The sequence below is a fragment of the Zonotrichia leucophrys genome, chromosome 2 (genome assembly GCF_028769735.1).
Source record: "Zonotrichia leucophrys gambelii isolate GWCS_2022_RI chromosome 2, RI_Zleu_2.0, whole genome shotgun sequence".
Lineage (NCBI taxonomy): Eukaryota > Metazoa > Chordata > Aves > Passeriformes > Passerellidae > Zonotrichia > Zonotrichia leucophrys.
In genome coordinates this window covers 59571823-59598361 of record NC_088171.1, presented here as the reverse complement: position 1 = coordinate 59598361, position 26539 = coordinate 59571823, and the positions used below count along the sequence as shown (strand labels likewise).

The window sequence follows — 26539 nt, the reverse complement described above, 5'->3', positions numbered from 1 at the left end:
GCCAATAGCACGAGGTCAGACAGTCCTGTGATAACCAGAAGGCTTGATGGGAACCAGAGAGCACTGGAGAGCTAAAGGAAAAGACTGGAAAGAGCTGTTCACCACTGATGATAGAAAGAGGATGAAGGTAGAAGGAAGCCAAGAGGAAGGCTCTTCCAGACAGAGCAGGCCAAGTTCTTTGCAGCACTGTTGTGGTGCTGCACAATAAGAGTGAACCCATGGCGAGTCCCATTATATAGGACCTGCAGTGCGTTCCTAAGTGCTTTTCTTGGTAGGGATCCCCACTGCTACAAGTTTGTTTTAAACAACAGAACTGCCACCATTGCTGAGTGAGTCAAGGGAATTATAAAGAAAAAACAGTCCCTTGTGGGTCCAGCTCATGGCCATCTGACACCTGAGCAAGAGGAGAGGATGTGGAAAAAACAGTGTTAGCTGCTTCCCCCTTCCCTCTCTGAGTATATTGGGGCAGAGCAGAAGGCATATTCTCATTAGTAAGCAGTGATTCAACTCATCATGCTACGGTGGACTTCCTCCCTGTGCTGCTCTTAGCTTCTTTTTAGATTGCAGCATCACTGTTTTGTTCAGATGGAAATATAATCCTTCCTTATGGTGGGCATATAAAGACATTGATAAGCACCTGTTAGCCAGGTTGCAATTAATAGCACAAAGCCATGCAATCACACAACAAACCAGACAGGGAACCTACACTTTATAACCTTGTTTTAGGCAGCCGGTACTTCTTAAGACTAAATCTGAGCTGAATAGCTTTCTCACTTCTTGCATCTGTATAGTTAAAGCAAAACCCCAAACTAGCACACGGATAATCAAAACTGAAATGTAGAATGATTTGGCAGATGTTTTAAGGCTGCTATTGCTTCTATAAATCCAGCAAATGGAAGAATGCCCATTGAAAGCTTTTCATCACAGTTGTTGGGTGGTTTTTTTTTTTATTAGGAGAGTGTATTTTGGAAAGGAGAAAGTTTCTCATTTTTGGGGTTTACATGAAGTTGGTGCCACAAAGTAGTTCCACAAACACAGCTGTATCACTAGCTTGTGGCCTCCCTGAGGAGGGATAAGTCCAGAAGGGAGCTGTCCTGGAAAGTGTGCTGCTGTCAGCTGGAGAAGATTTCATGACCCTGAAAATGCAACTTCAGTTCTGATTTATGAGCCGTCCTGGGGACAGGCCTCTGCTGTTTGGTGCAACGGTCCTTTACAAATGAGAAATGAAGTTTCCATCAGCCAGGGCTTGGGGGATGCACTCTGCTCTCTGTTAAAAATGATACCTCGCCCACGCTCGGCGTGATGGACGCTGCAGTACATATCCCGGCTGTTAGCATGCTGAGATGTTCAATCTGGCTTTCCAGCCTCAAGGCTTCAGCCCTAGGTTTGCCTTCCGTTTGGACTCAGTGGCTGCAGGCAAAGCAGAAGTTGCTTATGGCCTTGAGGGAGGAGAGGATGGAAAACCTTCACATTCCTCTGCTGGTGCTGTCTCCATCCCCTTGGGAAAGGGGGTGATGACACCAGCTCCCAGCTGTCCTTTTCATTGGCCTCTTCTGGTTTCCTTTCTTTCTTCTTCTTTGCAATAAGGGAGTCAGTGGCATTGCTGTCACTGTGTGGGCTGTCTTCTAGCTGGCCTCTGGGGGCAGTTGATATGGCAAAGACCTTCTGGATTAGAGGGAAAGTAGAGGGATCACCTTTACCTCCAGCACTGCCCACAGAGCCATCCTTTCTGCTTCCCTTGTCAGTCTGGTTTTGGTAACCAGCAGGACATGCACCCCTAGTCTCTGCAGCCAGTGTGATAGAAGTCTCTGCAAGGTCAAGAAAGGCAGAACATAACGGTAGTAGTCCTCTCTGACTCCTCTCTGATTTACTTTTCCTCAGGCCTTGTGCTGCATCCTTTTGACTCGGGGAACTGTTTTCGTTGTGGACAGAGGGTTTTTCCTGCATGTGGCCTAAAAGGGCAATTCATCATAATTTTGGAAGTGTACCTCTAAAATGAGTATTACTACTTTTCAGCAAGGAATCAGGACTCATACTTGACTGTTAAAGTGTCATACCTTTTCCTGCCCATTCCATCCTTTTTGTCCTGTGCTTAATATTGCATCACTCCTGCTAAAAGTTGCAGATGCCATGTGTCTTGCGCTGTCACAGAATCAGAAGGCAGAGAGTACCAGTAATGCTAGAAATGGCTACCCACTGTTCTAAGGAAAAATACAACCTGAGTAGACCTTTTGCTTGCAGACCTCAAAAAAAAAAAAAAAAACCAAAACAAAAAAAAACCCAACAAAACCCCTAACTCAAACCAAATTACATTCAAAGCCATATTGAGTCACTCCTGAAGTTCAGACAGCTTAGCCTGCCTAATTCAAGCACATGCTTAGGGCTTTGCTGACTCTTAGTTTAGCCATTTTTGGGAAAATAAGACTGGATTGGTGAGGTGTTGACCAGTGGATTTAAAATAGCTTTTCATGGCAGTTCAGGTGATATGTGAGGCTGTGGTCTGGGCATGAACCACAGTCATCATTTGACTTATTTTTGGTGTAGTTGAGAAGACCTACACCAAAGTTACCAATCAGCAAATCTGCTCAAGACTTGCCAGATTATTGCACGTTAACGTGTACCCAAAATCTGAAATGAAACACAGTTAAAATTAAAATGCAGCTTTACCAGAAGCCAGATGCTTCATTATGAGCTGAGCTTACCTACCTGCCAAATACTGCTAACCTGCATGAGGCAGGCGATTAATTTTTTACAAGTCTGCTTTGGGAACTAGACATCTGTCCTCTGTTCCTAAAAGTAATATCTCAGGGCAAACGATTATTTTTTTTCTTGGTACTCCAAATTACATAAAACATATATCATGAAAATTATATTGCCTGCATTCTATATCAAGATATACTGGAGGCCAGTTCATATTTCACACACCAACCTAACTCCAATGGAATTTCTGGTTTTATACTTTCTAATTTTTATATGTAAGAAGAGTAAAAAATTACGTCTGTAACACACTTTGTGATCTGGAATATCAGTATATATGGTTATAATATAGATTTTCCATTTTAATTAGTCATTATTTCAACTAGGAGGCTGAATCAGTGGAAAATATGGTGTCCAATTACTCAGTTGCTCTCTCAAAGTACATTGCATCTTCCTTTATGAGCAGGGGTTTATAATTTCTTTCTTTGTGAAGAATAGCTTGAGATCTGCTGTGATACATGCCATGAAAGGGAGATGATCCATTACAGCATGTGTTGTATACATACACAAATAAAATTTGTTGCATGCTGTCAGTGCAGTGAAATCAAATAAACTTTCGTCTCCCTCAACATGTTTAAGAAATAATTTAGCTGAAGTTGCATATTTTCACTGAAACAGTTGAAACATGCTAGTGACCAGTTTACTTACACATGGTAAAAATAATATAGGTTGCAGACAGATTTGTAATGCGCTTTTTAAACACCTGTTTTTAATGTTTCAATACCCAATAAAGCAGAGGAACTCCTGCTTTTGGTTTGCATGCAGACGTTATGCACACTGGGATTTAAAAGTCTGCTGCCTAGGTTTCAAATGCAGTAAACAGCACTTGCAGGCACAGTGTGGGTACATTTTGGGAGTTACAGACTCTGGAGTCTCCCTCAATGAGTTTTGCTCTTTGGGACATTGATAACATGGTGTTACAGCCAAATGTGAATCCTGGTGAAAACCCACAGTCTTCTTGAGAAAGAGAACGCCTTCCTTGCCACTTGCAAGCCTGCTTATTTAGAAATACTGCTGGTCCAGTTCTGTGTAATGAGAGGAGGAATAAATGTTTGAGAGGTGGAGCAAAGTGATCTGTTACAGCGAAACCAAGTACTTAAATACGTCCTTAAACTTTCATAAAGTTGGATGATATGTTGAATATGTACTTAAGCTTTCTATCAAGCAAGAATACATTGATTAGCTGGTAATTATTGTGCACTGCATTGCTACTCAGGTTACTCAGCTGCAAAATCTGCTGTAAGACATTTTTGCTGCCTTGCCACGGGTGTTATAAGAGATTGGGTGTCAGGCGTGAGTGTGTGGGGCTGTGAACTGCCCAAAAATAGCATGATAAAGGGGAGCAAATTGCAGTAGCTGCATTCTGTTCTTGCAGGCCTCTTTGCTGCTTTTCAGGAGGCCTACTAAGTTTTCCCTTTTAAAAATCTGATACTTTTTGGGCATCAGTTGCATCCCTGTATATTGCTACTTCCTTTTGATGGTTTTCAGGTGAATGCTACTAACTGTATCCTTTTCCTCTGTCTTCAGTCTCTCTGATTTTGGGATCCCTCAGGGTGACTGCCTCTTGTTTTTGTTCTGCCACCATTGTGATTGTCTACATCTAATGGCCATGAAGTCTCTGAAGCTTTTACCGGATGTCTTGATAGCAAGTCAGATGTGATGATCCTGGAGCCAAGCTCTCCATCACTGCGCAAAATCTTCCCATTACTTTCCTCTGTCTTTGGGCAAGCTGTACCTTTCTTCATGTCATCTAAGAGTGCAATTTAGACTGTTCAGTGAAGTCTACTCTATCTAGCTGCTTGCTGTCCCTGTGCCAGCACGAAAACAGCAGTATCAGCATGCATGTTCTGCGCAGGCCATGGATACCCACACTTGCTGTGCCTAATCAGCCGCACGTTCCTGTCCCCTTGGCTCTCTGGCATGGAAGGACAGTGGCTCGCCTGGGAAGCCCGCAGCACATCGTCACTGCACAAACAGATTAATAGCTAGAAGGGAGCGGGGTGGGAGAGAGATCATGTTTCATTTCTGGAGAGCTGTTCAGAGATGAGCTGTGCATGAAGCCCCAGTGCAGCTCACGCATAGAGGGTTAGTCCCAACTTTTCATCCCCCTCTGAGCTTTTTCACCTGAGGCAGCTGCTTGATTTAGCGCTGCAAGCAGAGACACCTGAGCCTCAGATGGCTGCGACATGTCAGCATAAAGAGGCTTGAGCAGGGCTTGCAGGGTGCTGCTGGTGTTCACCGGCGGCTGGGACTAGCAGTGCCTGGGCTCTCCTGCATGTGCCCACCGGGATGTAACGCTTTGCTCCTAAGCATGGGCAGAGAAGGGATCAGAGTGCCTGGTATGGATGAGACTCACCATTGCCAAGGCGAGCACCGATGCACAGGGCAGCAGGGCACTGGATACAGCCACGGGCAAGGGGATGGATGTGGAGCAAAGGGATGGATGCTGCACGGGTGCTCCCAGCAGCGTTCCAGGGACAGCAGGAAACACCAGGGCTGGTGAGGGGCTGAGCTCCTGCTGCCAGCCCCCCTCCCTGCATATCCTGGCCTTACATCTTGTTGTTATGATTGCTATGGAAATAATTTCAATATGTTTCACAGCTCTGAGTTGCCGTGTCTTGCATTGTTTGGATGGAAAGCTGCTTGACTGGTTTTGGAGGGTGGCTGTACATGCACAAATACTAGCTGATTTTTTGTGGTGGTGGAAAGTAGGAGATTCACAGCATGGTTTTAATTAGAACTGCTCATTTAGTCTTTCATTGCAGTGTGTTCTTTAGTTGAAAGATAATTTAATTTTCTTTGTTTTGGAATATTTTCGTGCTTGTCTGTGTGAAATGTCTTTATTTACTGTGCCTCATTGTGCTTTGTGCATAGCTTTGATTATGAGGAGAGTCAAAAACAAAACTTCCCTGTGCTGCACTATTTTCTACCTGCTGTGGGTTTTAATATAGTTCCACTTGTATATATGTACCAAGTGTCTGCATTTCTAGGACAAAATCACCAGAGAAATTGGCAAAGCGTGAAGGGGTAGATTTAGCTGTAAAAGTCTTAGTGACTTGAACAGGAATAGCGTGTCTAAAAGTTGTGAAGTGCTGAAAAAGCGTTACTGATATGGGTCAGTTTGGTTTTTCATCTCTGAGAAGTCCACAGAAGATATCACTTGTTGAAAAAAGGCAAAAGCCACAAAAAATCCTGCCTTCTCTTGAAGCACTCCGTATTAAGATCTTGTAACACCTCCTCTTCAGTGAAGAGTATTTAGTCTGGTTGTAACGCAGTGCAGCATGGATTAGTCTTGTTTATATATACAAGAATATTTAGATAGTATCTGTCATATGAGATTTTTTTTAAAAGCTACATAAAATATGCAAATCTCTCCCATAGGTGCAGGAACTCATAAATTGCTCAGACTATGCAGTTACAAAAACAAAGAATTCTAATAATCCTGAAATAATTTTCTAAATTGGTTTCAAATTAATTTTCAACCACCTCTTTTGCAGTGATAATGTTTTCATTATGTGGGCCTTATGTGCTGTAGCTCTTAATCTGAAGTGATAAAATATTCTTCAATATGGACTCAAATCTTGTTACTGAATGTGGGTTATAGAGTGTTACTGACCACAAACTGGCATACAGTTGTAGACTTGTACACAAACTCCACCCACAGCTGTAAACTTCAGTTTCCAGGGACAAACAAATTTAGACCGCAACTTGCAGGCACATGTGCTAGCATCTAGGTACACAAGTAATCTCAAGCACATGTCCTGAATACATCAAAGCCTCATTTTCTAATCCCTCACAGTTTTCAGGAAAACCTTAAAATATGTGAACTGGAACAGCCCCACTGCTGGCTGCAGGAGCCTCAGTTGAGAAAGAAGCAGGTTGGAGAGGCTTTGCAAAGAACAAGACAGTGCAGTGAAAATAGTGGAGCTGGGCAATGGCTCTGCAGTTTTGCTGTCCTAAATGTCCTAAATCCCTGAAAATCTTAGTTCAAATAGATTTTACAGGGGTAGTTGCTCTAATCACAGGGCAGTGGTAATCTGGAAGCCTATCTGTAATAGCAGATGTTTGTAGGAAAATGGCCTGGTGAGTAAAAGCGTTCTTCTTCCTCCAGTCTGAGTAAAAATAAAGAAAAAAATTATGAAATTTGGCCCTTGGACTCTCCAATTATTATTAAATTCTCTTTCCCCTTTTTGTAGTAGAAAAAGGTGTGTAATACACACTTGAATGTAAGAAGTGGTCATTAGCAGGAATAGGGCTCAGGATTCTATTTTTTTTTATTAAGGTTTAAGTATGCCATCCACTTTTGGAACAATGACTACAGCAAGGCCATTGAAACTGTACATGATGGTGCTCCAGGACTTCCAGTGTGCTCCAGAGCAGAGGTCGGGAGCACTTTTGGGACTAGGGGGGGTGCTGAAGTCTTTGCAGGGACATGAGCTGCTGCTTTGTGGCACCCTTCTGAGGAAGGGAGGGGGGGTGAGTACGGGGAGGGAGGCTGCAGAGAGCTGGTCAAGTGCCTGCCTTCTGGCCATGACCACCTTGTGCCCAGCCCGTGCTGAGGCTGACTCCGGGACCAGGCTGAGGCAGGCTCCCAAAGCACTGAATGTAGGATGTGGTGGAGGTGACTTTGATCTTTCCCTCTGGGAGGGGAAAGGGCTGCGAAGTTCCACTGTCTGAGGTGATGGTCCTGTGCCTCTGCTGTGGAAAGCTGTGGGTGGCTGCCTGAAATGAAATGCCTGCTGGTGAAGTTGCTGCAGAGCGTCGTGTCTGTAGTGGGCTCTGCCTCTGCAGGGGTCTTTTCCCAAGAGATCTGCCCCGTGTCTTAGGGTAAAGTGTGTGTGCCTCACAGCACTGCCCAGTGTCTGTGGGACACTCATGCTTTGAACTGTGGCCTGGGCAAGTGACAGGGGCAAGTCCACATTTCAAAGCTTGTTACATGTCTGCTGCTGAGCTAATTGCCTTGGTTTCTCTCTGTAATCAGGGGAAGGCTCATCAGTACAGAGTCTAGTGAGCTATTAATTTTATTCTGATGTGAAGATCTGAAGCTGCTTGGGTAAATCACACCTTCAGAGTGCCTGTCTTGTTTTGCTGGCTGTGATGGCAGCCAAGGTGACTAGACCCTGTTGTTGTCCAGCCTGTGCGTGTTAAAATAAGGTAGCATGAATCACCTGGCTTTTCCCTTTTTCTTTTGACTGGATATGTTGTGTACAATTGTTTCTAACTGGGCTCAGCAGGCTTTAAGGTCTTACGAGTTTGCCAAGACTGAGATGTAGTTCTTAGGCTGGATACCCAGATAAGGCTGGACTGTGGTTGGGAGAAGCAGTGCCTTTTAAGACCTTGGCATTTCTATCTCTGACTTGGAACTTGACTCATACTAGAGCCTCATGTTTGAAGTCAGCAGGTTGATAGAGACACAGTCTTGGTTTGGGTGTAAAAACACAGATTCTGGTCTCCATCACCTCCTTGCCATGCCTCCCTTCAAAGGAGATATCGTTACCCCCACCATCCTCCTCAGTTCCCAGTCATGCCCTGGCATCCTGCTCCACTGACTTCAGCATAGTCTCATCCATTTGCAGCAGCAGATAAGTTATTCTAGAAGGCTTTTACTGGCAAGTTCTGCTGTTAATATTTGCACCATCTTACTTGGCTGTCTCACTGGCTTTAAGCAGGGTTGTGGTGTTAGCCTGTGAGTGTTCCAGTCAGAAATTCTAGTGCAACAGCTGTTGCTAAATAATGTCAACGTGACAATATTTAGAATGATTGATTGAAAATAGTCCCCTGTATGTTGAGAAAGTTTTAGAAATCTTTCATGCTTATTTTATTTACTTGCAGTTGGAGATCTCAAGCCTTTCAGTTCATTGTAGCACTAGTGGTAGAGCACCTCTTGGTATGCTCATTGGTCAGTCACGTCTATTCCATCCATTTGGTTTTTGGATTTTTTTTCATTAAAAAAAGCAGTGCCATCAACCAATGGCATCACCCTCGAGAAACTTACAGTGTGGAATCCAACCTCTCAATATTTCTTATAGTTTAATCAGATTGTTCTGAAGGTCAAAACCTTGAATCCAAGTTATAAGATACACCTGAACTATTTTTATTTCTGCATTTAGATGCTTTCCATGGAAGACATGCTCTCAGATAAAACTGCAGTGTAATCAGAGCTGTAGCACCAGGTGGATCAAAGGTGGTTTGGGGAAGTGGAGTAGGACCAGAAGTGATCTCCTGGCAGTGTGGGTACTGCCTTTGTTTTGTGAGGAGGTTGAAGCACAGATTGATTAAACAAAGAAGTCTGGAAATACGTAAAAAGTTGTTATGATTTTTTTTCTGCTCTAATCAAATCATAATCTCTGATAAAGCAAAAAACTCTGGCAGTGCTGGAGATAGGAGCTTGCTCACTCCATGCCCAGCTCACTGCACCTTCATCTGAGACATCTTTGCTCCGCACTTTTATAAAAAGCCTTGAAACGTTTTCCTTCTTTTGATTCATTCCTACATAAAAATTAAAAAAAAAAAAAACCCAGACAAAAATGGACAGAAGTACTGTGAAAGCTGTAAGCCATCAGTATACATGTGGCTTTCAGAAGAAGCGAAGAGGTTTATTTCATGCCTTCAGCCAACCTCCTTTCCCCAAACACGAAAAGCAGTCAGGGCTTGATTCATGGACCGTCTGATTATAATAAGTCTCACTTGGGGCATACAGCTGTATACCATGCTACTGCACTACGTGCTTTATCTGCCTCCACCCTTGGGTGTTTAGTTCCTGCTCTGTGCTGTGGCTTTTGACTCCATTGACTAATTAAATAGCAAATTGTCTCACATGAGATTTTTTTGGTCTTTTTAAACAAGTACTTGGCAAATCAGAGAAATTAAGAATTGGAAGTAGTAATTTTCGTGGCAACAGAACAGTAAGTGCAATATTCATATTATGAATATAGCTCAGTATTTATAGCTCTCCAAATATTTACAGAGATAAAGCCTTTAAACATAGCCCCAGCTTTCTGTCTTCAGTAGCAGTTTAAATAAATGTCATTTGGAGAGAAGTTAAAATTGAGAAAAAAGGCAGCCATTTCTAGTTTAATATTGTCTCACTGACATCCCTGTACTCCAAAAGTTTTCAGCCTGAAGCTGAGTTGCCCCTGTCCCATACAAGCCAGTGTTTATCTTGACATGCACCTCAAAAGCACTGGCCTTTAATCAGATAACTCTTGTGAGTAGATAGGTGCCCCATTGTCCTCAAATTCACAAGGGTGAGAATTCAAAGTCGTGCATTTGCTGAAGCACTCATGAGCCACTGAGTTAAAACGTGGCATTGAGGGTGTGTCTGGGATGGAGGAGTCAGCGAGGGATGCTGGCAGTGTGCTGCAGCACGGCTGGGATGGGCAGTGGTGAAGGACATGGTGCTGACGGCACCTGACACACACCCGAGGATCCCGGGCAGGCTGTGCTCACCACAGCCGGCAGCGTGCTGGGTGCGAGAGGTGCGTCAGCAGCATGGCGAAAGGCAGGCTCACAAGTGTGAGCTTGTCCAGGCTATCTGCCTCAGAACGTGTCATAAATTCCTTCTGTAGGGTTCTTGTGATCTTTTTTTTTTTAACCCTTGCATGGCCATGGGTGTGACTCTCCAAACTGAAAGCCGTGATGGATGCTGAAGACAAGTGTTTTGAGTAGAAACCTAACAGAGTATCTACTCTACTGAGTTTCTTAAGTTTCTAGAGTCAGGGGTTGGGTAGTTTCAGGGAGGACACTGTTGTGTTGGACTTAGCCCAGACCTGGATTTATAATCCTTGGAGAGTGATGAGGCAGCAAGGATTAGAAGAACAATTCTATGGTCTTGGGGTAGAAGATGTCATGAGAGCTGTAATGATTTCTTGGTGTCCTAGTGAATAAGGTGCCCAGGACTTACAAATCCATAATATTAGTAACTCCTTTTCTAATAGGCATCTCTCTTGTGAGTCTAACAGTTTTAGGAGGAGTGTGACATGGGTTGGTTTTTAGGTACATGTATTTTTTAGGAGGAAAATCCTTCCTAGAAATAGGGAGCAGTGTCTTGCAGCTGTTTAGACAAGGAGATTTCATGGCTGTGCTGAGAGCCAGCAGCCACGAAGGCTGTTTTTCCCTGGATAGAGACTGAAATTACTTGTGAGCCAGTGACTGAGTGTACAGCATCTCTATTACATTAAGATTAATAATTCCTCAGTGTATTTGCAGCTGGAAGTTTTATATAGATCTTTATTCATCATGATGTGAACAGCTGCTCTTTTGCTGCTCTGTTGAGTTAAGGTCCAAGTGGCAGCACTAGAAAGTGCCACATAAAACACACGCCTGCTGTTTCCATTCACTGCTCTCCCATCCAGCTCTAGTCCTTGGGCCCAGCATTGGCCCCTTGCAGGAGCAAGCAATCTTATTTTTATTTGTGGACCAGCTCTGACTGCATTTGGATCTTAAAACAGAGTTTGAGTAAATCCAAGGAAAGTCACTTTCAGAAAGAAAAAATAAATCCTGAAAGTAGCACAAAAATCTGTAGGAATTCCTGTTACAATGTTATATTAAGTAAGTGAAAGACTATGGGATAGTAACATGTTTCATTGCACAGAGCATAATTTATTCTCTTTTTTTTGTTTAACTGCATCAGATGTAGTACAGCAAAATCTGTCACAGCCAGAGGGTCATCTCAGCTCCTAAGGAAGTGTTTTATTTTCTGTTTGGTTGTTTTTTGAGGAGTTGTTCTGTTTTTACTGTATTTCATTTTGAGGTCTGTCTGCTCTGTTGTTTTGAATAAGAATGCTCCCCTTGTTTTGGTTTGTCCTCTCAAAGGAGTGTCCAAGCAGACCAAGTTTAGTACCTGAGTACTAGAGTCTGGAGCTGAGCTGTGCACATCATCCAAAAACCAGCGCCCCTTCTTGCTTGCCTGGTTGCTGGCGGTGGGAAGATTTTCCTGGTCAGGATGATGTGCCTCGCTCAGTCCTAGGTACACGGAAGCGGGCGTCTAGGCATCTGGAAAGAGCAAGGGGCACACGGATGGTGTGGCAGTGACTGAAACATGTACACCTGCAGAGTGTGAGCCTGAAGGTGGAGAGAAGCAGCTGCGAAGAGACAGGGATTGTGCAACATGCCCAGCAAGACACGTGCCTCAGTGGTTTGCTGGTGCTCTGTCGATGCTGCGTGTCTGCCTCATTGGCACTGCCAGGGCTGCTTGCTCCTTGTCCTGTGGGGACCTGAATCCCCAGAGTAGGGGCTGCTAGCCCCTGCCTGGCTCCACTTGGCAGCTCAGGGTACAGCTGCTTGCTTGTGCCCTGCTGCTGCTCTTCAGCACGCACCCCTGATCTGCAGGAGGACTGCCTAGCTTCCCTCTGGAGCAGAGGGGTCGAGGGGAGTTCCATATACTAGTTCCCATGGCACCTGAATTTGGGAGAGGAGCTTGAGAGGAGAGTTGCTACAGTCCCAGTCCCCCATCTCAGGGCATCTGAGGTGTGGTTTTTTTCTCAGACCTCCCCCTACAAAAGAGTTAAAGCCCAAACCAGGTCAGAATAGGTATTAGGGAATTTTGCAACGCATGGGGCAGTTTTTTCCTGACTCTTTTTCCCAGAGGTGTAGGTTGCTGGCTCCCAGAGTCTTCAGCAGCAGGTTTTTGGGCATTTTCACCTGGAGGCATGGTGGCAGGGCAGCTCGCTGGCTGCCCAGGCGGAGGCCGGGCAGGATCTCTGCAGTGCACACCAGAATAGATGCCCTGGTCTCCTGACCTCACCCCCTGTGCCTGCGCTTCACATGACAGTCACTGCCCGCAAGATCAGCTTTTCCCTCCTGCCGTTCAAACCCATGATGCAGTGGCTTACGTCCTCCAGTGCTCCTGTGTGGGAGCCCAAAGTAAATCCTTTTTCTCAAAAATCAGATTCACGACACTATTTTTATGCGTGCTCAGTGCTAACTGCTGAAATCAATACCCAGAATGTTTGTGCACTTTTTGTAGATTAAACAGCTGGATCTTTGATTTGGTTTTAAAAAACCAGGACACTGAGCACTCAGTGATGGTATTTTATTGAGGCTGTATATTAGGTACACTTTAAAAACATGACAATTTGTTTTATTTTATCATTCATCATGTGCAATTCCTGAAAAAAAAAAAAACTGCTGCTTGAAAAGCAATAAAGCTATTTAGTGTGTAGCTCCAAAGCTCTAGCTTAAAGAGACAAGCAGCACTTGTCTTGACTTTAAAATGTCCCTATTTTGTAGATTTTATTCTGTTCAACCTTTTTTGAAAGCTTGCTTTCCAAAACATTGATGGGGATAAAAGGGAAAGAAGCCCCCTTACACGAGACTGGGTTGTTAATCTCCCTGATGAGTCTCAACAGACTGACTCGGGTATTCCTTGAACAGTTCTGGGAATGCAAATGGTACAGATAGATGTGTAAGGCTTTGCTGAGCATAAGCACTGTGGTACCTGCTGCAAGCAGTGTGACCATCAGTTACACGGTCAGGTAAGTAGTTATTGTTCTTAGTATTTTTAGAGGCATAAAATGGATTGTTATCTTTATTATATACCAAACATTAAAATAAACAGGCAAGAAAAACACCCACACTGATATGGATGTTCCCTGTGGCATTTTTTGGCACATCATTATCATAAAGGAGGCAGCCCCTACGGGCCTCAAGAGTCTCAAGCACAGCTGCTGACTGGTGTTGAGAGTGAATACTAAGTCCCTGGTCATGCCCTGCTTTGTTATTAGTGGGAGCTCAGCCTTTAATGCATTGGGACAGGCTAAGCCCTAAATTATACCCCAATGTTCATTTGATATATTTGCAAAAGAGTCCAGGTCTGGAGGAATGCACCACTGTAGGGTTTTGCAGTCCTTTCCCCAAACTCGCAGTAAGTACACTTGAAAGCCATTACACAGGATAGCTCCCTTTCTTCCTGACTGATGCCATGGGTGGTGCAGAGGGTGTACCTGGCTGGTGTGTCCCGTGAGAACAGGGCCATTCTTCTGGTGGCCTCCAGGAGCCTCTCCAGACAGAGGCTTCCTTGTTATGACAGGTAGCTTTCTGAGCATTTCAACAGATGCTTGGGCATGCCAAAAGCATAAAAGCACTTGGAAAGGGAACGTGCAGAATATTTCAACTGCGTTTCTTAAAATAAATGCCATGGCTTAAATAATAGAAGTTTTCCTCACTGAGTCTAGAATAACCACTGAAGCTGAAATAGTGTTTGAGTTATTGGATGTGGCACTTGCAAAATTTCCTCAAAATTTAGTAACTGTAGGAAGGTTTGGGGAGGTTTTGCTTTTCTTTTTTCCTAGTGCTTATGTTCAGAACACCTCATCTCCTTCTGCTCATCGTTTCCAAGTCTGTTCAATTCCAATTGGCGGATTTAATAGATGTGTACCAGGAGCACATTTGGAATCCAGGCAGCCTCAGTATGCTCACGTCTGTGATAAACCGGAGGTCATCATAGCTGTAGGACTGAATCAGATAGTACCTTGCTCGTGGCTGTGAGGGGTGATAGCCCTGTTTCCCTCACACTTCACTGGCCACTGGAGATTGGAAGATTCCTGGCGTTCAGTGCCACAGCATCTGGACACATGAAAACATCCAGCCCCAGTGCATCTCCCTGGGGAAAGGCTGGGGTTTGCTTTGGCACCCTGCACTGAGATGAGCAGCAGCCTACTGGTGAGAATCGAGACATGTTGGTGGGAGATAGCGCTGGGAAAGCGATGACAGAGAGGTGTAGGAATCCCAGGGAAGGCTGGATGTGGTGGCTCAGCCGGTGCAGCCTTTTCCCTCTCTCTTGCATAAGAGGATGTAAGGTGACGAAGAGCTTAGCTGTGATCAGTCCTGTTCTGGTGTTAATTACCAGTGACTGCATCGCTTTTGATAGAATTAGAGCAGTGTGTAATAGGCCTGCAATTAAGTCTGATTTTGATCTTAGCAGCTTCAGACAATAAAAATGAAAATGTCATTTGAGATGAGTTCAAGTATTTTTAACAGTGTTGTTCAAAGAGGAAAAGCGCAGAGTAGTCAGTGTTTGGTCAGAATAAGAGAATATGACCTGTTTTCATTTCGAAACCAAACACTTGGCCACACAGTCCTTATCTGCATATTTAAGTCTTTCCCGCATCTTTCCTTTGTACCAAACCAGGTGACTGCTGTATCACTGCCTTTATTTGGGAAGGGAAACTCATTCAGAAACATTGTGCTCCTGGTCCTTTTTTGCAGCTAATTCTTTTTACAGTTTCACGGCAAGGGAAAGTACACCTCTTTCCACTTGGATCTATGTATTGCCAAGGAAAGCATGCCTGGTAGGAAAGACACGTCCTTTAATATGAATGCTGTAGCTGAGCGCACCTTTGTCACCCATACTCAACCGCTGAGTTATTAGGAGCTTTGGACTGTGTTACACAGAGAAAAAGATAAAAATAGGGTGTCTGACGCATGCATCCCATGTTGCACGCCAGGAAACTGAATCGCTCTTCCACCTAGTACAGTACCCCAGAGCATATATGGAAAATATGCATGGGTATGGACATGCGAGATCTTTCCTCACCAAGAAAATGCTCAGTCACCCTTTTTTCCCATCCCATTTTACATTGATCTAGTTTGATATTCCCTTTGACTGCTGGCAAACCTACCAGCCTAAAGTACCACAACTGTGCTTTTACTGCCACTGCACCTCGCTGTTAAACCTGTCTCCCATGTTTTGAGGAAACTGTGGAATATTCTTACTGCACCCAGCTGACAGTAAGCAGGATCTTGCCCATTCACCAGACATCTGCAGCGTGCTGAAAACTCCCGAGGCTCAGCACTGTCTGTCACGGAAATAATGCACTGAGTGCGTAGTCTAAAATAAGTCATTCACAGTATGTGCCCATTTAAATGTTAATCCTTGCATTGCTTTCTTTTATTGCTTCTGTTGGCATACATGATTATGTGACATAATATAAAAGTAAATAATGTGATGCAATGGGTAAAGCTCAAAAGGAAATACAAATTAGAGATCAGATGCTTCCTAACACAGAATACGACATAAAACTTACAGTGACTTGACTGTGAATTTTTCTTATTTTGAGGGCAGCATATAGCAATTGAGCATATAGCAATTACATGAGTCTTTCTGGATGTTTCTGGCACTTTCTAAGTCAAGGAGTAAGTGACTTTAGGTAATAGATCCAGAGTAAAGTATGGCTCTGCTCTAGGACAGGGCCTTTAAAAAAAGCAAACATAAATTCAGCTTGACGATTACAAACCTTATAAAACAATGCAAAACATGTAACTGAGATCTCATTATTTATTTTCCAGCACGTGAACACTTTTCATGGGAAGGCAGGTGTGCAAAGCTGAGGACTCTGGGTGTTTGATTGCCTCCTGGTAGGAAACCTGTGGGAAAAGCACAAGCTGAGGCTCAGCAGTAGGTTACAAACTATGGCATCAGGCAAGTTCAGATTTAAAAGTAAAGCCTGAAATAGCAGAACCCAATGCAAGACCAACATTTTTGGTCCTCTTTGCCCATGTTCAGTAAAACATATGGGTACCTTGGTGTGCGATTTTGCTTTTGCTGAATTGAGGTTTGAGTTACTCGCTAGTCTATTTTTACATTTTAAGCGTCCTTGTAACTCAATATGTGTTTGTTTTAATTTTACACTCTCCATAAAAAGCATCCTCCATGACGACTTGGAGAAGTGACCGCTGGCAATGCATAGAAATTTATTTGCCTGGCATGTCACACTGTCTTACTTTTCCCCCTGCAAACCCACGTGCTGGTCTTGACCAAAAATACTCTGGGATACCTTGTGTCTCCTCCCTTACCTAAGCTTTGCTGCTGAGGCTGTGGAAGTGGTGAGGCAGGGAAGATCAGCTTGGGACAAATCCAGGTCACTCCACCAGCCCTGCTCACACACACCGTTGGAATTAATGAGCAGCCAGGCTGTCATGGAGGGGGAACAGGGTGGTGATGAGTAGGACAGTGGCTTCCCTGTGGCCACTGACTGTACCAGGAGCACACCTATGATCACCCACCTGCAGCTCAAGCTGCCTGTCTGTCTCTGAGGGGAGAAAGCCAGGAGTCCCTCTTTTTGCAGCTTAGTGCTGATGTGTGTGTCAGGGACCATAGGAGTGGATGTTCATGTAGAGCTGGAGGGAGGTTCATAGCTCATGGCATCCCACTGAAGGCAGCATACAGGAATGGCTCTGCTTTTCTCTCTCTCTTGTTTTGCTGAGAGTGCAGATTATCAAAGTGCTACTAATGTGTTTCCAATTTTACAGTTCTGGCATGGAACCCTCATATCATATCATATCATATCATATCATATCATATCATATCATATCATGTTTCAACCCCCTGGCTCTGAGCTGCCTTCATATGATGTCTCAGGAATGCAGAGCTGATAAAATAATGTAGGAAAGCTAGAAATGTGCCTTCTCTTCTCCTGTCCCTGCATCCTTCCAGCATTCATGTGCCTTAGGTAAGGATATAAAATTGCTGCACCAAATCAAACAAAAATGCTTCTGTTCTCTTTGCTTTACTGACCAAAGTGTGGGGTGAAAAATTTACAGTGTGCCCAGTTGTCGATGGAAGATGTGTCTAGGCTCATGGTCCTCCCTTCCTCATGCATTGGTCACTTTGGTATCTGAAACTTTGCCACTGTGAATTGCTGTTGCCATTCACCATGTTTGATAGTGGAGGGAGGGCTTTGGGCCTGTTAGCACCCACCAGAATTTTGCTGGGTGCAAGGAGTAAAAGTGATTCAATATCTTTATTTTTAATAGCATTCCTGCTATCAGATGGTAAAATACCCTAGAGAGTTAATATGAAATTGCTTTGTAAGGAGTGTGAAAATTTAAGGAGAGTGAAAATTAAAATACAAATTTAAGCAGCATTTGATATATGGGTTTCACTGCTTGTTTTCAGCTTTATTTAGCTTTGAACTTGCAGCTACCTTAAAACTAGCGTTGCTCCTTACCAAATTGTGGTAAGTTTTGAGTTTCTGCATTCAGTGATGGTGAATAACTCATGCCCAAACCCACATGAACCATTCACAGTGGAACCTAAACCTACAACAAAGTGAGTAGGTTTGCTCTGGGGTGGGGCATCTCCTGGGACAGTGCACCTTGCCCACGTTCCTCCCTCCTATAGTTGCTGCATCTTCCCTTTCCCTTGGGACAAAACTTCAGCACTAACCCCTGTAAGAGAACTGGTTTTGTGAGACTGATTTCCCAATGTCAGGTGGCGGCCACGAGTGGGATGTTGTCTGGGGACTCCACAGCAGTGGGAACCATGAGTAGCTACTACAGGAGATGGTACAGATGAGGTCAGGCTCTGCTTCCTCTTCATCCTGTGGCAGAAATAACTCTTGTTGTCATCAGAGCAGTCACTGTAATGTGGATGAGGTTCAACCCAGGCCCAAGAGCTTCAATGAGATTTTTGTGTGATTATAACAAGAATTCGACACACATGGTGAGCTGCTAATCATGTATATGTGATCTGTCTCCATGCTGTCCCAGGATTTATTTACCAGCATAAAAATCAGCTAATGAGGTCACAAGCAGCAGACTGCTGCTGCATGAGAGATGTCCAAGGAAGCATGGGGATGGGTGAGCTGTGTCCTTTACCCTCTGCAAACTCTGTCAGTTTTGTATCCCTCAGTACTGTGAAGGAACATCCAGTTCATTGTGCTTTTCTGCTGAGCACTGCAGCAGAATTTATGCAAAGTTTTCTGTGGATGTAGCAGGAGTAATCAAAAGCTCAGCCCATCTAAAGTGCCTCAGGTCCTTTAGGATAATGAGACATTTTGTGAGTGCACCTTTTTATTGTACCAATATTACATTACAGGAAAAATGGAAGGGGGGAACTTAACGCATAGCACCTGTCACAGGTTCTCTCCTTGAATTAGGCTCTCCTGCTTATAAAACTTTAATTGATTCCTAGCAGTTTATGTGCGTGGCGCTCAGTGGGCGTTTTCTGTTCTCTTGCCAGCTCCATGGTTACTTAGAAAGCGAGCCGCTCACGCTGCAGCTGTTCATTGGGACAGCAGACGACCGCCTGCTGCGACCCCATGCCTTCTACCAGGTTCACCGCATCACCGGCAAGACCGTTTCCACCACCAGCCATGAAACAATACTTTCCAACACCAAAGTCCTGGAAATCCCTCTTCTTCCAGAAAACAACATGAGAGCAATGTAAGGCCAAGGCACCATGTCTGACTCCTAGCAGTTTCGTCTTGGTCAACTCACTTAATTTCTTTGGGGTTTGCTCCTTTCTTTCTGTACACAATTTTCCTTTCTCTGTCTTTTTTTTTTCTTTCCCCGCATTTCGCTCTGTAATAGTAGGTTTCCACAACGTTGCTGAGACAAATTGCCACTAATCAGCTTAACAGCAAAATGAACTGCACAAATATTTATGACAACTGATTTGCTTTCATTCTAGAGTTTCAGCCAATGTGCTTATTTGCCATTTAAAATAAGTATCTCGGTTACTGAGCTGTAAATATCTCCTACCTCAGCTCCTGCATTTAGTTTCTAAATATGACACCTGTTGCTCCTATACGCACTAGCACAAGGAACAGAGCTGATTAAAATTTATCTTTGGATGTCAAAGGAAACTCTTAGAGAGCATTTCCAAGTACCCTCGTGGTTTTTCTGAGACGAGTGAAACCACTCATTTCTCACGTAATAAAACTCAGCATTTTTCATGGCACTTGCTTACAAGCAAATCTTTCAGAACTAAGAGTTACCTCTGAGAACCTGTATTCAAAGTTGATGTAGTTTACAGATTGAGTTGTTAAACTGGGCTAAGTTTAGTGCTATGCAGAAAAGCAGGCATGGTTATCTTAGGATATCTGGGTGATAATTAAGTGCCCTGTGGGTCCATTAAGCATCTGTAAACATCGTTATAGGATGGTACATAAAGGTTAAAATAGTGTTCTATGTAAGTGATATACAGCAAACATTTCACACGATTTTATCCTGTCCTCTCTGTGTCCCTCCCTCAAATCAGCCTACCCCCTGAGTTGTCTCCTCCCTTCATTCAAATCATCCTAACCATTATCTGAGGTGTTTGCCTTGGGAGGAATTTCTGTGTGCTTGCGTGCAACTACAGCTCTTGGTGTGTGTATAAATATAAATGTATTCATGTTTATATAGAGATGCACGCACCTTTGTGAGTGTATATATAGAAAGATAGAAAGCAAGCAAGAAATCCTGACCTCCACCAAACCAAATACCACAGGAAAATCACAATTTCACTCCTTGTTGTCATACAGTTTGCCTTGCCTTAACAAAGTGGAAAATGCTGTCAGACACCTAAAGTCCTTCCACACATAGTGGCTATTAGAAGCTGGTTTGCAGTGTCATGTACAACATGCCCTGGAGTGCCTCATGTAAATAGAAGAGCCAGAATATGTTTAGCTGCATTGCCAGCTGGGCTTAGAGTAATCACTCAAGATTTGAGGATCTCTCTCAGTGCATTGTGTTAAAAGTCACAACAAGCCTTCAGAATTATTGGCCCTGTTCGCTGCCATCGTATGTTGGTGGGGCTGCATTGGGGTTAAGGAAATTTCACCAATTTGTACCCACACAGTATTTATCTGGCACTTTATTTATCCAGTTTGAATCACATTTTTGGCCATCTAGGAACTTTATTACCATTTCATTCATCTTTCTCCCTAAAATAAAGGTAAGTTACACAGTTTGGGAGCCAAGCTGAATATTTTTGTGGCATGTGTGCCAGACTGTGTTACAGCTCACTCAAGAATCACAAACAGTGCTTTGGCATATAGAGGCCTTAGATGTCAGTAGTCTAAAACCTCATGAAGGACTACCAGTGAATTGAAATTTGGAGCCAAGGACTTTCCTCACACTTTATGTGTTCAGGCCTTGATTCAGGGAAACACCAAAGCTCATCTGCCCATTTAAACTTCCTATTGACTTCAGATTTCAATATCCATGACTTTACAAGCTTGAATTTAAATACTTTTTCTTCTCTGAACATTTGGGTATGAGTTGTACATCAATAATTATTTAGTTTACAAGTGTGGCTGTAGGAGAGACAATATGGAGAAATGCACCATTTCTTCCATAACTTACGGATCTTTGCATAGAATTTTGACATGGATACAAATATTCTGTATTCTTATGCAGGCTATAAGAATTCTTATGTAATTCTTGTATAATTCTTACAGCTTCATCTGCTAATAAGCATTGTTGGGAATCTTTAATACTTTCATTAGTTTCTTTGATCATGCCAGCAAGGGCATTTTTTAAATTCTGAAATCCATACTTTAGGAAAAATGCAGATCAAAACTCTGCTGCCATAGTGTTTATTTGCAGTTTGCTTCAGAAGAAGAGCTTCAAAGGTCTAGAGGGGGAATGAAACTCTTTGAATGCAAAATAAAGTTAACTATGCATACTCAATGTAATAAAATGCATGCCAGAGACCAGTACCCAGAAGAAATTGCCATGTAGCCTTTGTAGTCATGGCCAAGGCAGAGGTATTTTTGCAGTGGGTTTTTGAGTGCATATGTTTATATGTCTTTTGCTCTGGGAGCTTCTTCTGTTGAAGTATTCTTTGACAAAAATCCTGGCTCGTAAACTCATCCAGGAGAAAACCAAAGTTAAAAAACTAAAAAGACAGTGAGGCCAGAAATTGTAGTAGTTCTATCTGATGAAAAGCATGTTTTTCCCTAATGTGAGGAGAGGACTCTGAGTTTAGATTTTTCCTTGCAAAGCTTCAGCTCAGCGCTAAGCTTGGGAGTATTTCCAACTCATTGAAATACAAACAAACTGACAGTAGGACTGACCTCAGGCTTCCTTAGCTTTTTTGCTCGTTAATAAGAATTTCAGGACTTCACCCTAGATTGAAAATCTTGTCAGATTTTTGTCTAAATTAGTTGTAACAAGTAAAATTTTAAGTAGCCTGGCATTCTAGGTTAGTAACAGTTTCTGCACTTCTGTAGCATCCCACTGGCTTTCCTAGTGTTGCTGTTTCTTTGGGCTTTGGCTTATCATTAACTACAATCCTTATAGGATGTGTTGGGGAGGAAGGGTCCTTTAGGTTTTCTTCCTCTGAGAACTGAGGTAGCATCCTAAATTTGTGTTCTTACAGCAGCCACTACCTGCTGCTACCAATAGCCCCAGCTCAGCCTCTTGGGAATGCAAGTACTAAATAAAACCTGCTGCGCTCAGCCTGGTCATTGGGCTGTGCCTGATGCAGCTTTTAAAGAAGAACATGCAGGAGAGAGATAAGATATGCACGCTCATGTCTTCCTGAAGTCTTCTTGAAGTGAATTGAATTGCCCTGTGTTTCCTTTTGGATAGCATCGACTGTGCTGGGATATTGAAGCTCCGAAACTCTGACATCGAACTGCGCAAGGGAGAGACGGACATTGGTCGTAAGAACACGCGTGTGCGTCTGGTCTTCAGGGTTCACATCCCACAGGCCAATGGCAGGACCCTCTCCTTGCAAGTAGCCTCCAACCCCATTGAGTGCTGTAAGTAGCAGCAAACATCGTCCTCTTGCTGGATATTAGCAGAAAATCTTTTAATCAATAAGGTTGAAGAAGATGTCTAAGATCACTGTTAACTCAGCACTGCCATGTCCACCCACCTTTTGAACAGTTTTTAACTTTTCTGCTTTACATTGGTTTTGCTTTACCTGTCTAGTTAGTGAACTTTAATCTGCTTTCCAAAAGTACATGATTTACATTGAGAACAGAATATCTGTGTCTTAGGAAAAAATGTGTAGCTTTGTGCATTGAGTGCTGTAGAAAAACACACACAAGTAAAGAACAGTTAAACTAATAGTAGACCTGGGAAGAACAGGGCCTTTGGTTTTGGTGACTCCTTATCATAAAGGTAACTGCTGTGGAAGTGTTGTAAAACATCTCTCATGTCCTGTTCGCTCTGTTTCCCCATCATAAAGCAAAAACAGCAAACAAAACCCCAGCCCCTTTGATAAGGAGCTAGCAATATCCTAGAACTGACACACTGGCCTGCAGCTTCAGAAAACCTCCAGAAGCCAGGTTTCTGCACTGGGGTCTCCTTAAATGAACAGCCTGTATTTATTTCTGTATTTTTATTTATTTATTTATTTATTTATTTATCAGATACACTGGGACACCCTTCAAAGATACCTATATCATTTTTGCTCTCTAAGCCTCATCAGCCTCCCCCACACAAAACAAAATGTATCTGCTTTGTGTAGCTTTAACAGTCCAGCAGAAGTGGTGGAAGCTGAATTTCAGTCTGACTCCAAATGCTATTTTGATTGGCTGAATGGACTGAAACAGTTTTTTAAGGTTTTGTTGAATTCCATTCACGAAGTGGATCTTTTTGATGCTGACAGAGTAAGGGGGGAAGCTTGATATCTGGCAGGTATGTGAGGGGTGAGCTCTGGCAGAGGGGATGGGAAGGAAGGCCTGACCATTCCTAGCTCCATTCATGCTGGAGGGCAAAGCAAAAAATGTGAGTCATGGTTTCATCCTGCAGTTGTTTATGAGAGTTTTCAGTTGCTACACAGCAGGATAAGGCACAGTTTGAATCTATCCTGAACTGGTCTGTGCAAAAGTGCCAAGCTCAAGGAACCACTAAATGTGAAGCTGGTTGGATTTGTGTTAGGGTACTGCTGCTGCTTTGAGTGTTGCATAATGAGCAAAAGCATGGCACATGCCTGCTAAAAGAAGTGGAAAACAGGAGAAAAAATAAGTGCTAGTGGTATGTCCAGTGCAGATTGTGGAATAAGTTGGTGCCAAAAACTTCATACATTTCTTAGTGCATGTGACACCAGAAAGAACCATATAATCTGGATAAAATGTCGCATTGTCCCTTGAAGCAGCACTCTCTTCATGTCCCACAGTTGAGGGGGGATAAAATTTGTGCCGCAAGAATACCAGATTCAGTTTACATGATCCTGTGTGCTTGGGCCCTCAGGTTCATTTGGAAATACTTTTTCTAAAGTGTGAGCTGCTGCTGGATCACAAGGGCCATGTCTGCTGCTGCTGCTACAAGACAGTGTGCAGAATTGACTGTAGGGTATATATTGACTGAAACAAATTTTGGACATGCATGATTACCTTGTCCTGTATGCCTTGTAAACATACAGCATATAGAGTGAGAGAAAATTATTTAAAATATATGAATTTCCATTAAAATACGCTTTCTGATATAGTACATATCAAGCTGAGTTTTAAAACACTTGTTCTTTGTGAGTCTTTTCAATCTGTACTGCTGTTTAACACTATTGTTTACAATGAAAGCACTTGAAAATGAACCATGTTTCCTGTAAACCTTGTGACCTTTCTTTGTTTCTATATCAAACTCGGCTTATCTTATGAAGGTAAGCATTAAGTTAGTTACTAATGCAGTATTTACTTTTTTGTGTGTTCGTGGTTGCCTTTTTTTTTAAAATCTTCTTTGTAACTCTCCAGCTCAGAGATCTGCCCAAGAACTGCCTCTGGTGGAGAAGCAAAGTACTGACAGTTTTCCTGTTACTGGAGGGAAAAAAATGGTACTGACTGGTCATAACTTTCTGCAGGACTCCAAAGTCATCTTTGTGGAGAAAGCACCAGGTATGTCTTTTCAATCTAGACTACAATCTGCCTTCCCTCCCACCACGTTTGTGTCAAATGATGGGAGCACAAATATGGTAATGACATTTTCTTCTGCACGTAATATGTTTTCCATGTCACTGGGCAAAGCTATGGAAAGGATCTGAGCCGTGCCTAATGCTGAGGTTTCACACTGTGACAACTGTAGTTACAGGTGGACAATAGAGACATTGAAAGTCAACCTTTGGCTTTTGTTTACTGTAGCAAATCGTGAGTGTAGCAGGCAGGACCTGTGAAAGGGGTTGGAAATCTCTGGCACCATGTCCCCCTAAAGCCTGCAGTGCAGTGCATCTTCTTAAACATTTCTGTAAATTGTGCTGCTGCAGGTGTGTGTGCACCTGTGTCTCCTGTGGCATTTACAAGGTGCTGGCTGAGGAGGACTTGGAGCACACACATTCATTTGAAGGACAGGTTTGCCTTGAGGACTGGGGGAAGGACTGAGCACAACTTCCCCTTGCCCAGCACTGCTCCTGCAGTGCTGTGGTGATGGGACTGGTTCCCCTGGAGGAGTCGCAGACCAGGCTGAAACAGGGAAAACGGCATGGAGTGGGAGCTGGGGCTGGGGCAGGCTGTGCCTGCAGGAGCGGTGGATCACAGGGTGACAGTGCCTAATGGGTGTGAATGCCCCCCGCAGGAATAAGCGGTGGCAGTGGAGCTGGGAGTCAAAGTCAGCCCTGAAACGAGACTGCTAAGGATAGTTCTGAGTCTTGTTTTGGAAAGGGTTTCCCTGGCGCTGGCACAAGCTATGAATTCCTCAGCTGCCGGCTGAGCCCCCCACCCCCACCGAACTTAAAACAATCATGGAATCTTGGGCACTCCTCAGGCCGCCGCACCAGCTTTGACACTGCGCCTGTTTAACCCTTTATGCCCACGAGGTTCCCTCGCTGCTCCCCTGCCCACGGCCCCTATGGCACCACAGGAGCTTGGGCCATGGGGCAGGACGGCAGGGAGAGTAGGGGAGGCTCTGGAGGCAAAGACACCCGCCCACCATCCATGAAGTTTAAGTTGTCAAAAGTGCCTAGGCAGAGGTAATGCCTTGGGTTTTTGGGGAGAGCCAGTTGGCACATTTCTGTGAACCCCACTCCAGCACACACAGTGGGGATGTGGCTGTGACATTAGCAGAAACATCCTTTTTGTTTCATAAGAAAGTTTAAAAAATTAGGGAAAATGTGGTATAGCAATTGAAAAAAACCTGAATTCTGTTCTCTGTGTTCCACCCATGGGAGAAGAAAGTTAATGTCTACTTTACTTTAAACTTCCTTTGCTGCACAGAACTGGGTTAGTGTGACATGTCAGAAGTCCTCGATCTGTCTCATTTCAAGAGGAAACCACATTAAAGGGTGCCTTCCTTAATACTTATTTCCTTTCCTCTTCCTTTTTTGAGTTGGAAAATTTAAGTATAGCTTTCCGAAGGATTGTGATTGTGTTGCTGTTTGCTGTGTGTTACCACAGCGTGATCTGAACACTGTCTCCCTACTCCTATATTCCTATATTACATTAGGTACACTAAAAGCAGGATATTCACTGTATAGCTGTCAATTACAGAATTTAAGGTTCTGCCTTTCTTAGTAGTGTCACTGTGCATTTATTGCAGTTGCAGGGCAATACAGCCTGCAGGGGCTGAGCCCTTAGAGCCAGAGTGTGGTATCTCCAGGAGCTGCAATAATTATGTCAGTAGAAATGACACACAAAAAGCAAAGCTGCTGGCTAATCTGGGCTGAGCAATTTTCAAGGCTTCCATGGTTTGTGTGCTATGCTGCCTCACACAGCTCAATGCATCAGAAGCAAACAAGAGCAATGTATCATTACCTTAGTGGCAGACTGCTCTGGCTGGATTTTTGAACAGTCACTGTATTTAATGTCAAGTGAACAAGCATTAGCAGCCTTCACTTTTGCAAATTAGCATGGGGTGTTTCTTTCCCTTTCAGCTCTTGAACATCAGTGAAAGTAGGTCAAGAGAAGGAACACCAGCATAGTTTCTCTTTCTCTTAGAGTGCTGGTTATGAACCTCTGTGATTAGCTGGAGACATTCATTAGTTTTGCTGCTGTTACCACTTTTGTTTTTGAATTTGGAATGTTAATCACGTTCCTAGTAGGTAGCAGCCAAACCCAGCTATTACAGAGTAATAGATCAAAGTAATAGATCGTTGTGCTCATAAGGAGAATGTATCTTTTGTATAAAATTTAAATATTGT

General features: G+C 43.5%; 1 protein-coding gene across 5 annotated transcripts in view; it reads left to right on the top strand.

Annotated features, from left to right (window-relative positions):
• The window catches only part of NFATC1 (nuclear factor of activated T cells 1), a 109522-nt gene that overhangs the window by 24287 nt on the left and 58696 nt on the right, over positions 1 to 26539 (top strand). For all 5 annotated transcript variants that reach the window (XM_064705155.1, XM_064705154.1, XM_064705152.1 and 2 more), the window contains exons 4-6: positions 18719 to 18921; positions 22057 to 22229; positions 24165 to 24305. In XM_064705155.1, the coding sequence (XP_064561225.1) occupies positions 18719 to 18921; positions 22057 to 22229; positions 24165 to 24305 (517 nt within the window). The remainder of the gene's footprint in view (positions 1 to 18718; positions 18922 to 22056; positions 22230 to 24164; positions 24306 to 26539) is intronic.